The sequence below is a fragment of the Penaeus japonicus genome, unplaced genomic scaffold (genome assembly GCF_977035675.1).
Source record: "Penaeus japonicus unplaced genomic scaffold, GWHDUDI00000001_assembly GWHDUDI00000005, whole genome shotgun sequence".
Lineage (NCBI taxonomy): Eukaryota > Metazoa > Arthropoda > Malacostraca > Decapoda > Penaeidae > Penaeus > Penaeus japonicus.
Window position 1 is genome coordinate 20,059,949 of NW_028234407.1, and position 15,000 is coordinate 20,074,948.

Consider the following 15,000-nt stretch of genomic DNA (forward strand, 5'->3'; position numbering starts at 1 on the left):
TCATCATCATCACCATCAGCAGTAGCACCACCACGATTGCTATCGTTTTGATTAGTAGTATACGTATTAACATCATCACTGGATTATCATAATCGCAATCATACCAATCGTCAACATTGTTGCAGTTGTTACCATTATTATCACTGCCATTATGATTGATATCATTATCGTTCATATAATCATGCTTATAATAATAGCAGATTTTATTAACTAATGGTGATTATATATAAAAAAAAAAAGATTTAGCAGCAATAATCAGATGCATCGAATTCTCTCCAAAATCACCCATTCGGAGTCTAAAACGCCTGTTTTGAAAGCGATTCTCATATAAATACTTTTAAAAAATCAGCTGTTTCCATTCTTCTCGGCGATCAACGACTTTGTGAATGAATCTCGCTGCTATCTGACAGGCAGCCACTGATACACACGCCCATTTACGCTGTGGCATCCATTTTTCTCCCGCCCGTTTGATCTGCCGTGAGATATTGCGCTTCGTAATGTTTTGTTTCTTCGTTTTCCCGTTCTCTCCCGCGCCCACTAGAGCTGAACGAGCCATTTTCTTAGCGCAGCCCCAGCCACCCTCGTTGGCGGTCCCCTGCAGCTCTCAGTGTAATGGCACTTGCCTTTAGCGACGCGATTGTGTCCATGCCTTGCTGTCTGGTGTCCAGTGTCCATGCTTTGTTGTCTGGTGCCCATGCCTTGCTGGCCCCACTGTGTCCATTCATGGGACGCTCATGTTCGTACCTTTGGCGCGCTTCATGTACACACTTGCTTATTAAGATTCAATGTTTATATACTTTGAATCGGGCGGGCGTACGGACGAATTTTTAGAAGTTGAGTTTCTCTTCACGGTTCTCTCTCGGCATTTATCTGCATCAAGGCAATCACTTGCATGCTCGTGCTTTCTCTCTGCCTCTCCTTCGCACAGGCGACCCGCCTCCTTTGTGGTTGCCGCGGCTGCTGGAATCCTATACAGCTGGAGCTTTAAGCGTTGCCAGAAAAGGCTCTCCGCGACAAACGCGATAAGGAAGTCAAAGTAATACGTGCGAGTGTAAGTGCGTTGCAGTGCTGTAGTAATCGTGTATAACCGCCATTTAGCATGTAGGCGGCCGTGTCGGTATTTCAGCTGTATCGTGATAACTGATGTTTCCGTTCAGGCTATTCTTAAGAGAATTCTTATTGTTATATTAAAGACACATCTCTTATATGTTTATTATTTCTAGCTTTCAGACTTGAACTTCACTCATTCTGTTTATGTTTCGTTGCCATTTCATGTATTCAAATCCCTATAACGAGTCCTTAAAATCCTGTTGAAGAGTTGTATTAAAGATTATTAGAAAAAAACTCAAACTGCAATCACCTAAGGCAGTTCCCCATGTTCACCTGAGCGCTTCCTTAGCAAGGAGCGCGCTTGAGTGCGAGTGTTCGGAAGGTCTTCTTCCCGCGTTCGGACTCATCCGTGTTTTGACCTGCGGCTTCGACCTTCTATTTTTTAAGCTTTACGTGGTATTCGGTCACAGGTATAATAGGGCTGGAAGGGCTTATGCTTTATTTTAATTATTTAACACAACTTAAAACCTACAATCCGCCATGGTTAAACTACTTAAATTAAAGTTGCATAATGGAATTAATGGAATTAATACATAGTTAACTACTGTATTTGCATGGGATTCGACCTCGCTGAGTTGCTTCACTGAGCCCGCTGGCGAGCAGGTATAACACAGGGGCTAATTTAGTAGCACAATAAACAAACAGGCAAATTTAACTCAGTCACAGGAGCCTATCATAACACATTTAATTATGATTAATGTTTTGTCTGTCCTTTCCACGCGGTCCATTCGCTCTGTCCCTTCGCTTGAATCTGCTTATTTCATCCTCGTCGACTCTTATGGTCGTCGCTGCTGTAACGCAATGATTGCAATCCACAAGAAAATCATTACAATGCTTATTCTCTGATAAGCCCCATTGGTCTTTTTAGTGTAAATAATTAATAAAAAGTGATGTTAGCTCGAGAGATGAGGGGGGGGGGGGGGATGAATCCGTTCGGGTGGGTTGATTCTCTGACCTGTTGCCTATTTTTTATTATTATTATTTTTTCTTCGGTCTTTTCAACATTTCCAGATTAGATGTTTGGACAATAGCTGATTATGTGCCTAGCGTCCTGGAAGCACGCACATTGGCCCAGGTCGCAGATTACCGCTCTTAGGCAAACTTACAGCCAGATCTTAGTCAGTTATAACTACATTCACATGCACCTTATGCATACGTATGAAGGTTATGCAGGATTTCGAATACTGTAATTGAATTATATACTGTCACATGCTTCTGTTTAAGGGTTATTTCCAATTACGTAATTTTTTTTTTTTTTCCAGTTTTATCCCTCCTTTCTTTTTTTCCTCCCAACCCCCCCCCTCACCCTCTCTCTCCTCCTCCCTCATCCACTCTCCACTCCTCTCCAAGTCTCACTCTCTCCTCGGGCTCCACTCCGATTCAAGTTCTCAGCTCAAACTTCTCGTCTCTCTCCTCATCTCAACTCACATCCTCTCTGTCTCCTCGAGGCGACGGGTTCTCTCCTCCCATCCGCCCCCGGTTCTTCTCTCTCACGATCTTCTCTCCTCCACCCCGATCCACCCCCATCTCTCTCTCTTTCTCTCCTCCTACTCACCTCCACCTCCCCAACACCTCCACCTCCTCTCTCTTCTCTTCTCTCTCTCCTCTCCTACTCTCACGCTGCATACTCTCTATCCTCTTCTCTCTCCCGTAGCTCCAGTCATCGTCGCTCTCTCATCATCTTCTCTCTTCTCCTTCATCATCTTTCCTCCCCACCCTCTCCCCTTCCTCCCTCTCCTTTCCCTCTCCTTTCTCCCCTTCCCCTCCTCGCCTCTCGCCTTCCTCTCCGCTTCCTCTCTCTCTCCGCCCCTCCCCCCTACCACCTCCCTCTCCACCCCCTCCCCCCACACTCCTCTCCTCTTCTCCCTCCCTCCCTCCAATCTCTCCTCGTTACACCATCTCGAGCCTCTCTTCTCCGAGTTCTCATCACTCTTCTATCTCCTCTCATCTCCTTCTCCTCTTCAACCTCACTCCCCCCATACACATCCTTCCCCATCTTCTGTACATCGCGCACGTCCCTAACCATTCTACGCGCTCTCGACTCTCCTCCGATTCTCCGCCCCTCACTGCTCCACTCCTCTTCTGCCTCTTCCGTCACTCTCCCCTTCTCTCCTCCGTCCACTCCCTCCGCCTCTCTCCTCTCAGCATCCGTCATCGCTCCTCATATCTCTCTCAGCTTATCTCTCCTCTCCCCTCCTCTCTCTACTCTCCTCCTCTTCCTCTCTCCTCCTCCTCCTCGTCTTCTTGCTCCTCCTCTCCTCTCTCAGTCTTCTCTTTCGCTCGCCTCTCTCTCTCTTCCATCACTCATCTCTCTCTCTCCGTACTCGAGCCGTCTCAATCTCCTCTCCTCTCTCTTTTAATGTAAGATATATCTATATATATATATATATATATTAAATATTATTATATATAATAATGTGTATGCTGTGTGTGTGTGTGTGTGTAGTGTGTTCTGGTGGGGGGGGTTTATTTTGCGATACACTACAACACACACGACATACACATACATACACACACCATCACACATATTATTATATATATTAATATATAATACATAGATATATATATATAATGAGTTATATTATGGTGTATGTGTTGTATATGTGTGTGTGTGTGTCTTTCTCTGCCTTTGCCTCGAATTCCTACCGAGCATAAAAAACACACCAACCCGTTCGCGAAGAACCCTGCGGTCAGCATGCATGTTTCACGGCGACGCCACTGCACTGAGTACCGCCTTCCTCGCTCATGACTCGTGCACGAGACTCTTTACTGCGGAGGTAAAGAGGCAAAATAACAGCGCGTGGTGGCTCGGGGTGGGTTGGGGGGGGGGAGATCGAAAGATGAATAAAAGACCGAATCGCTGACAGTTGGAGAAACAGGGAGCGGCGGTGCGAGATTGGCAACGCTGGGAAGGAGAGGCTGGTCATGGGATAGTAATGAGAGAATAAAAGCAATAGCTATCATATTGTTCAATTATACTCTCTGATAAATTATTATTGATAAGTGATAATACTGAGTAACAATAGTAGTTAATCACCGATCCGACTGATGACTGATATTTGATTACGACAAAAAAGTATATCAAGTAAACAGTAATATTAACAATGACTAATATGGATTAATACGCATAGTAGATAAATTGGAAATAAGTTATATAATCTTGATTCCCCCCCACACTCTCACTCTCTCTCGCTCTCTCTCTCTCGGACTCAACTCAATCCGGTCATCTATCACTCCCATCCTCCTCTCACTCCTCTGTACCTCTCTCCCGCTACTCCCACATCTGCTCCAATCCTCCTCTCCTCTCTCCTCTCTCACTCTCCTCTCGTCTCTCACTCTCCACTCTCCTCATCCCTCACTCTTCTCCATCTTCTCTCCTCAACCTCTCCTCGCTCTTTCTCTCCACTGCTCTCCTCCCGTCTCCTCCCATCCCCTCTCCATCTCCACGGGCTTCGTCTCACCTCCTCTCACTCACTTCTACTTCACTCCTCATTGTCTCCGTCTCCTCGTCTCTTCTACACTCTATCATCCCTTCTCTCTGCATTCGTCTCTCTCCCCATCTCCTTCTCTCTCTCACTTCTCCTCTCTCATCTCTCCCCTCGTTCTTCTATCTCTCTCTCCGTCCTCTCATCTCGTCCTCTTCTCTTCTCTCGCCTCTCTCCTCCTTCGACTTCCTCTTCCCCAATCCCATTCCCCTTCTCTCTTCTCTCTCATCAACTCTCTCTCCGTCCATCTATCTCGCAGTCCCTAATCTCTCCCACTCTACTCTTCCATTTGCTCACAATCACCTCTCATTCTCATCCTCTCTCTGCATCTCTCTAGCTCTCTATCCTTCTCATCTCCTCTCTTTCTCTCTCTAGCACTGTCTCTCCTCTCGCCTCTCTCTCTCTCTCTTTTCCGTCCCATCCCCACCTTCTCTCATCTCTCTCTCTATCGCTCTCTCATTCGTCCTCTCTCTATTTCTTCTCTTCTCTCTCTCCATCCTCTCTGCCTTCTCTCCTCCTCCTTCTTCTTCTCTCTCCTCTCACCGTCTCGTCTCTCTCTCTCACTCCTCTCTAATCGATTCATCCTCTCTCTCTCTCTATCTCTCCCTCCTCATCGGCCACAAGAGCATCTCCACACTCACTCTTTCTTGTCAAGAGGCAACAATCACCTTAAGTTGTGGAGCGACTCCTTAAGCCGCGCCTCAGGTGCCAAGAGGAGCCAGCTGTCAGCGACGTCGACGCTTAACATAGGGAGAGGGGGGGGGGTACTGCTAGGAACATCTCTATCGTGTTTACACCATACTGGTATAAATATGTGAATAATATAATCAGAGTACTAATCGTAATGTCAAGAACCGTATATATATTATATAAATAATTGTTATATATATAAAATAATGTATATATATGATATATATATATATATATATATGTTAATATACATAGTTATGTGATAGAGGTATGTATGTATGTATTATAGCACACACACACACAATACCAATATATACGCAATATATATACATATCTTTGTTTAATAATTATTGATATATATTCCATATATATTATATATATATATAGATATATATAATAGATAATATGTATATAACAATAATATATATATATATATATAGATAGAGCTATATATAATTTTACATACATTTTTTATATAACATGATATACAGTATATCGGATATATATGTGTATGTGCGTGTGTGTTTTTGATTATACATATGTACAAATAGATTTTATATATCTATCTATCTGTCTATCTATCTATCTATATATCTATATATATGTATATATATTTATATATACATATATATATACATATATTTATATTTCATATATATATACATATACAGATATATATATATAATATATATATATATATATATATTTAACAGGATATATATACATATATTATATATATAATATATATATATATATATATATATATATATATATATATATATATATAATATGAGTGTGTGTGTGTGGGTGTGTGTTTCCTGTCATTTTCTGCGATGAATGATATTGGCAATGAAGTTTTCAATCCGAGAACCCCGGATGTGTGGACGGTAAATATTTATCCCTCTGGTTAACACTCGGGATAATGTATCCTAAAACCGCTCACGGATCCGGTTCACCACAAGTCTTATCAATTGTTCCTGGACCATAGACAGTCCATCTATAATTTGCATCACAATCCGCTAGGAACTTTTCGTACACTCCTTCTGACAAACCAAGAAACCAACCATAAGCATTACCTTCTCGATCAGAGGTGTTAATAACAACCATACTAACAATGACAGGAATGATGATAATGGCAGAACTATTATCATCACCAATGGTATATGATCACCCTTTTTCACAGACTTGGCATAAGACTTTGCGCACTTTCCCCTTGCGCCTTATCTCAGCAGCCTCCAATTGCGTGCACGAGGCTTTGCTTTTATCTGCGTCCGCAAAATCCCACACTCTCGCAAATAAGAGCACCGATATTCCAGCGGTCGCACACGCACAGCCGAGCACCTCGCAAACCGCGGTTCCTCTCGCCGGGGACCTGTGGCAGTGCATGGGAATGATGCTAATGAACGCAATTTCTTACCGTCGAGTCCTGGTCATTTTGTATTCTCTTGAGATCTTTTTTTTTCTAGTAAGATTCGGAGGAAGGGTAGTTTGGGTGAAGAGATAGAACTGTCATACATTGTCCGTGTCGGTATGACAGCCCCTTCAAGTAAATGTCATATGTATATATAATCACCTCGATGTTTCGAGAAACTATTAAGATTCTTGTCCTCACGCCAAACGATGGCGGGACAAGAGGCGGGATCCTTTTCACGAAGACAAATAGCAGAAAATTCAAATTCCATGACAATAAGTAGCATAGAACATCCTGATATAACTGCTGTGTGTGTGTGTATGTGTATAATTAACGAGTATATGTATTATCCGAAATATAGATAATTATATCAATATATAATCTCTTAATATATCACAATATAATATATATAAATATATATAATATCATATAAATATAGGTTATATATTATATATGTAATTTATTAATAAATATATATCCAATACTCATATATATATATATATACATATATATAACTAACAATATAAAATACATATAAATCTATAATAATATATATATATATACTAATTATATATATAATATATATTATATTGATATATATATATATATTCAACACTCATACTCCTTAAAAACGAAAACCAGCTCCAGCGTATATATACACACTCTATAACAACCCAAACCCATCACTATATACCAATAGATTATATATAATACTGTATATATATAAATATATATATATATATATATATATATAATATATATATAATATAATATATACAACACATATATTATAAAACATATATATATATATATATATATATAATATATATATATAATATATATATATATATATTTATATATGTATATATATATACATATATAAATATATATAATATATATATTACATATATATATATATATATACATATATGATAAATATATATATATAATATAATATATATATATATTATAAATATATATATACATATATATGATATATAATAGAACATATTTATATATATATATATATATATAATATATATATAAATATCTTATATATATATATATATACGAAGATGATAAGAGAGAGAGAGAGGAGATGAAGATGAAATATAGTAGAGAGATCAGGAGAGGAATATATATAGATATATATATATATATATATATATATATATATATATATATATACATATATATATACATATATGTATATATATATATATATATATATATATATATATAGAGAGAGAGAGAGAGAGAGAGAGAGAGAGAGAGAGATGAGAAAAAAGATAAGAGAGAGAGAGAGAGAGAGAGAGAGAGATATATATATACATATGTGTGTGTGTGTGTGAATATATATTCTCTTATACATTCAACTAGATCCGTCTTCATTCCGCTTATATTCAAATACGCCTTTCTGAAGAGTGTATGATACCCGTCTCCTAACAATGAATCTTCTTGTGTTAGTTTCACTTGTACCACGATGCGTAAGATGACTTCCCTCAGCCTCGCTAGGCACAATATGATTCATGAGTTAGCGTTTACACTGAGGCTGCTGCGGACTCTCTCTCTCTCTCTCTCTCTCTCTCTCTCTCTCTCTCTCTCTCTCTCTCTCTCTCTCTCTCTCTCTCTCTCTCTCTCTATCCTCGCCCTCTCTCTCTCTCGTCTCTCTCTCTCCTCATCTCTCTCTCGACACTCTCTCTCTCTCTCTCCCATCTTCCTCGTCAACCTCTCCTTCTCCGTCTCTTTCATATCACGATCTCTCTTTCTCCTCCATCCTCTCCTCACCGTCTTCCTCCTCTCAACCCTCTGCACTCGCTCATTATCGCTTCTCGTCTTCTACACATATTTCTGCTCTTTCTTCATCACCATTTCTGCTTCGCGCTCTCAACTAGTCTCTCTCTTTCTATAACAAATTATAGATAAACCTACACGATGTAATAATAACTAACAGGTCAGACATTATCCATCATACGGATGTCATCCCGTGTCATATTGCTGACCATGAACTTTTCACACTCGCATTAAATATAAAGAAACCAAAGCGACCACCGATAACAAAAACATTTCGTGACTTTAAGCATTATAACCTTCAATCATTCATCGAGCTCATCAGATCTAAAGAGACGACGCTCTTAAATATCTTATTAACAGATGATGTAGACAAGCAGGTAACTATCCTTACGGAAGTGATTAAAATCAGTATTGACGCGTTGGCACCTCATGTAACGCGAACCGTCCGACGTCCCTCTGCTCCATGGATAGATGACGACATCAAGAGGGCTATTAGAGACAGAAATAATGCCCACCATAGTCTCAAAAATAATAGAAATGACGCCGCCCTTAAGGCAGATTATAAAGTAAAAAAATAAATAAACAGTGTATACAACGTGCAAAACAAATTATTTTAGAAATAGATTCAAAGAATATAAAAACAATTCGGATTAAACATGGGAAACAAATCAATAGTACCTAACCAAAAACACCACACTGATAATCGTAGAAATTCTACACAAAGCACGGAGCATTTTAACGACTTCTTTTCAAAAATAGGAAAACTAACTTATGAACAAACAAATGCGTATACATTACAACAAAATATAGTTCAGGCTGTGCCTTCATCTGATATTTTCAGACCACAACCAGTTGATGTGATGACTACTATCCTAGTAATAAAACACCTTCTCGAAAGAAATGCTGTAGGAGCAGACGGTATTGTTTTGCGGTTTATGAAGGATAGTCTACCAGCAACCGCACAGTATCTGGCGGTCATAATGAACACTTCCCTGTGGGTCGTTCTTGGGGGCTGGTGTTTTTTTTTATTTCCGTCGCTTTGGAACATGGAATAGTAACACCAATTTTCAAATCGGAGGTATAGGACACGTGAATAATTACCGCCCTATTTTGGAGGGGTGGTTGTGTGGAGGGTTGTGTTTCGAGGACAATACTCCCTGTATTATCTAAGGTTCTCGAGGAAATTGTAGTAAATCAACTAACAAGTTTCCTGAAGGCCAATAACCTATTATCTAAAACACGGCATGGCTTTAGAAATAGGCTTTAGAAATAACTGATAAGATTTATGATAACAAAGACAAAACTCAGGTAAATTTACTCCCATTATGTGATCTTTCCAAAGCTTTTGACAGTGTAAATTACAAAATTCTCCTTAACAAACTAAGATCTCATAGAGTTGATTCTTTTTGGTTTAGCAGCTATCTGCATAATAGAACTCAATCTGTAAAAATTAATGGAAGCATATCATCGAAACAACCAATATATGGTCTAAAATTAAATATGGTCTTATATAAATATATAAACAAAAGAAAAAAGAAAATAAATAAGACATAGCACCTCAAATTAACACATCCCATAAATAAATCCCTTAATCCCCCTCCCCATAATACTCAGTGCATATTCATAGGTAGTCGACAGAACATTGCTAAAATCCCCATCGACACAATTTGAAGGCCTCCCTATCAAACCAAACATTTCAGTGAAAAATTTAGGAGTACACTTGGACAGATACATGACATTTGAAACACACGTTGATAACATATACAGGAAAGTAATGGGCACATTAATATTTTTAAATCACATAAAAAATCAAATCACAACGGATACTTGAATCATGGTCGTGCAAACACTAGCTCTTAGCATAATAAACTTCTGTTCAAATGTTTGGGGATCAACCAACAAAACCCAAATGCAAAAAGTACAAAAATTACTAAACTTTGCTGCATGAGTTGCACTGGGTAATGTTAGTAAATTCGATCACATTACCCCACATATGCAAAAAATAAAATTAAAAAGTGCAGTTATGATACCTGTCTCTTTACCTACAAATTGATACATGGACTCTATCCACCATGGTTATTCCCCCTGCAAACTGTAAGGAAAACAGTTGGCATCCAAACACGCCAGGTACATTCCCTATCTGTAAAAAGATCAAATACAGAAATAAGGGTAAGACAGATGCAAATTCGTGGACCGAAAAAGTGGAACTTGTTGCCAGATAACATTAAAAACATTAACAACGTCTGTAATTTCAAAACAAAATTGAAAGAATACCTCTTTACTCTTCAAGTGTGTATATATATATGTATTTATGTAAGAATAACCATTGTAACTTATGAAATAAAGCCTTTGAATTTGAATTTGAACTCTCTCTCTCTCTCTCTCTCTCTCTCTCTCTCTCTTTCTCTCTCTCTCTCTCTCTCTCCCTCTCTCTCTCCATCACTCACTCCCCCTCTCAGCCTCCTCCTCCGCACCTCTCTCTTCCTCTCCTGATCTCAACTCAATCGCCTCTCTCTCTCTCTCTCTCTCTCTCTCATATATTATATATATATATATATATATATATATAGTATATATAATATATACTATATATATATATATAAGCTTTCTCTCTCTCTTTCCTTCACTCTTTCTCTCTCTCTCTTCCCTTCACTCTTTCTCGCCCCCCCACTCCTCCCCTTCCACTCTCCTCTCATACTCTCTCTCTCTCTCTCTCCATCGTCATCTCTTCTTTACTCCCATCTCCTCTCTCTTTCTTTCTCTCTCTCTCTTCTCTCCTCTCGTTCTCTAGAACCTCCTGTGCTCCTCTCACCTCCCCTGCTCTCCCGCACTTCTCCGCTTCCCGTTCTCTAAACTCTTTTTCTTCGTATTAGCTACTTTGTTCAATACTTCTAGGCTTATTTCCCCTCTCTGCTCCTTCTTTTTTCTCTCGCGCTACCCGATACACCCCCTCTCCCCCCCCCACCCCGCTCCTCTACATGGGTAGCCGACTAACACACGATCAAGATAGATAGCAATGAATTGCTACGCCCCACGGTCCCCTCCGTTCGCTTCCTTTTCTCTCACCCGCCCCCCCCTCCCCCCCCCCCTGCGTCTCAGTTCGCACTCACCACCACCCTCCTCTCGCACTCCCATCATATCGACAGATCTCGTTCTTCATCGGCCACCTATCTTTCCTAGCCACATCGACTATTCCACCAAATTCATCTCCTCTCTTCGCCTCTCTTTGCTTATACTGAGGCTGTTGCCGATTCTCTCTCTCTCTCTCTTCTCACTTACCTCAAAACTCTCTCTCTTTCCTCCATCATTTCTCTCCATCACAGCTCTCTCCTCTCTCTCTCTCTCTCTCTCCCTCAATCTCTCTCATCCTCTCTCTCTCTTTCTCTCCGTTTACACTGAGGCTGCTACGGACGTCTCTCTCTCTCTCCGCAATCTCTCTCGCTCTCTCTTCTCTCTCCGTCTCTTTCTAGTCTCTCTCTCTCTCTCTCCTTCTCTCATCTCTCACTCTCGTCTCTCTCTCTCGTGCATCTCTCCTCTCCAAACCTTCTCTCTCGTTCTCACTCTCTCCGTATCTTAATCTCTCTCTCTCTCTTTCTCTCCCTTTACACTGAGCTGCTACACTCAATCTCTCTCTCTCTCCAAGCTCTACCGTCTCATCTCTCTCTCTCCTCTCTCACCGGGACTCTCTCATCTCTCATCTCTCTCTGCTCTCTCCTCCTCTCTCTCGTCTCTCTCACTTGTACTCTCTCTCTCTCTCCTCGCTCTCCTCTCATCTCCTCTCTCTCTCTCTCATCTCTCTCTCTCTTCTCTCCGTTTACACCTGAGGCTGCTACGGACCTCTTTCTCTCTCTCTCTCTCTCTCCCATCTCTCTTCTTCTCCTCCAATCTCTTCTTTCACAGGTCTCTCTCATTCCTGGCCAAGCTCTCTATGTTCTCACTCACTCCTCTCATCTCTCTCCGTTTACACTGAGGCTGGCTACCGGGACTCTCTCTCTCTCTCTCTCTCTTCTCTCTCCTCTCTCTCTCTCCTCTCTCTCCCTCTCGCTCGCTCTCTCTGCTCCTCTCTCTCACTTACTCTCTCTTTCTCTCTCCTCTCCTCTCTCTCTCTCTCTCTCTCTCTCTCTCTCTCCTTCTCCCCTCTCTCTCTTCTCCTCTCTCTCTCCTCTCTCTCTCTCTCTCTCTTTCCTCCGTTTACACTGATGCTACAGACTCTTTCTCTCTCTCTCTCTCTCTCTCTCTCTCCGAGATCCTCTCTCTCTCTCTCTCTCTCCCCCTCTCTCTCTCTCTCTCTCTCTCTCTCTCTCTCTCTCTCTCTCTCTCTCTCTCTTTCTCTCTCACTCTCTCTCTCTCTCCGTTTACACTGAGGCTGCTACGGACTCTCTCTCTCTCTCTCTCTCTCTCTCTCTCTCTCTCTCTCTCTCTCTCTCTCTCTCTCTCTCTCTCTCTCTCTCTCTCTCTCTCTCTCTCTTTCTCACTCACTCTCTCTCTCTCTCTCCGTTTACACTGAGGTTGCTGCGGACTCTCTCTGTCTCTCTCTCTCTCTCTCTCTCTCTCTCTCTCTCTCTCTCTCTCTCTCTCTCTCTCTCTCTCTCTCTCTCTCTCTCTCTCTCCGTTTACACTGAGGTTGCTGCGGACTCTCTCTGTCTCTCTCTCTCTCTCTCACTCACTCACTCACTCACTCACTCACTCACTCTCTCTCTCTCCTTGCGTTTGTACTGAGGCTGTTGCAGATTCTCTCTCTCTCTCTCTCTCTCAGTTACTCTCTCTCTCTCTCTCTCTCTCTCAGTTACTCTCTCTCTCTCTCTCTCTCTTTCTCTCCGTTTACACTGAGGCTGCTACGGACACTCTCTCTCTCTTTCTCTCTCTCTCTCTATCTATCTATCTATCTATCTATCTATTTCTCTCTCTCTACGTATACACTGAGGTTGTTGGAGACTCTCTCTCTCTCTCTCTCCCTCAGCCTCTAGACTACATGCACTTCCACACCTGTTTTCGGCATCCCTAGAGTGGAGGAACAGGCGGCCTTCCCTTCCATTGATTCCCCAACATCTCATGTCCCAAGTTATTTAATTATCGCACGTAATGGATGCGCTTTGGATGCAAAATTGCCCACTTGCTTCAGCCTCTTGTGGAAGACGCAAACGCCATACTTCCTGCGCTAATGAAACCCTTTATTACTGAACTTTGATTATGGCATTGTTTGCGTGGGTGCAAGTGGGGGGGGGTGAGTGCCGCAGATGGAAGGGATGAAATATGAGGGATGGAGGGAGAGGGAAAAAAGGAAGTGAGAGAGAGAGAGAAAGAGAGTGAGAGAGGGGAGCGGAAGAGAGAGATAAACATAGATAGATAGGTAGAGGTTAAACTAGACTTGTTTCACAGTTCTTATCCATCATCTCTTGGGATGATAACATCTGAGCTTATCTTTATAAGAGTGATTTATTAACAGATTATATTCTTTTGTTGATGTTAAATCCAAAAACACATTTAGAAATAATCAACATAATGTAATTACCTGAGTATGTATACTTTACTACACGGTAATATTAGATAACTGTATTTTCTCGCATAAAAAGACTGATATACAATTAGATATTCAGACATACTGCAAGGTCATCACTTATGGGGGTCAGGTAGAAATAAAGAATCTATACAGAACCACCCATCTTTACTGGGGGTACGTGTCCTTCCATGATACTCCTGGTTGGATATTACGTCTCGACATATCATAGACTTTGGAAGCCCTTTCCTTGACTGATCCATAGTACATGTGTAATATCAGAAAATGAATATATAAATAGATAGATAGTGTGTGTGTGAATGATACACAAGAGTCCGAACTCTCCCAGGTCTAAATGATACATTTGTCAAGGGATTTCCAGACATTTCGCAGCAGGAACTTGTGACTTGAGTTTGATTGAGGCTTCTCCTTCCTCTTGCAGTTCCTCCGAACATCGACGACAAACAAAGCAGCAAGAGCAACATCGTCGTGCGCGAGAAAGATAATGTGACTCTGCGGTGCACCGGACATGGCTTCCCGATGCCCCAGATCAAGTGGCGGCGAGAGGACAGCAACCTAATAGAAACCTCAGACGGCAAGAAAGGTAAGTTGTGATTGGTTTAAGCAAAACTTTGTCCTCGGTGAGAAAGAATCAAAACTTTGGGTCGGAGGCTCGGCCATCCAATCGCGGCGCTTTGTGATCTGGACGTCGAGTTGATTCGGGTGATTCGGGGTTCGGGTGAGGCCATGGGACGCTCCTCGGACGCTCCTCGGACGCTCCTCGGACGCTCCTCGGACGCTCCTCGGACGCTCCTCGGGTCCCGGGAGGGAGTCAGGCAGGGCCCGCTCTGGAAGGACACCCGATACTCGGACAGGATATTACTTGTGGCATGCAGTGATTTATTTAATGGAATGTTTAGACTTATCTATAACTGCGTTAATACCATATATTAATATCAACTAAATTACAAAACTATCCACATGAGTATCTGATGCGAAACTAACAGACCGGT

The 15,000-nt window shown here is 41.3% G+C and overlaps 1 protein-coding gene across 4 annotated transcripts in view; it reads left to right on the forward strand.

The window, feature by feature from the left end:
- The window catches only part of LOC122248960 (uncharacterized), a 521,677-nt gene that overhangs the window by 473,299 nt on the left and 33,378 nt on the right, over positions 1-15,000 (forward strand). For all 4 annotated transcript variants that reach the window (XM_086537104.1, XM_086537107.1, XM_086537105.1 and 1 more), the window contains one exon: positions 14,430-14,591. In XM_086537104.1, coding sequence (XP_086393230.1) covers positions 14,430-14,591 — 162 coding nt within the window. The remainder of the gene's footprint in view (positions 1-14,429; positions 14,592-15,000) is intronic.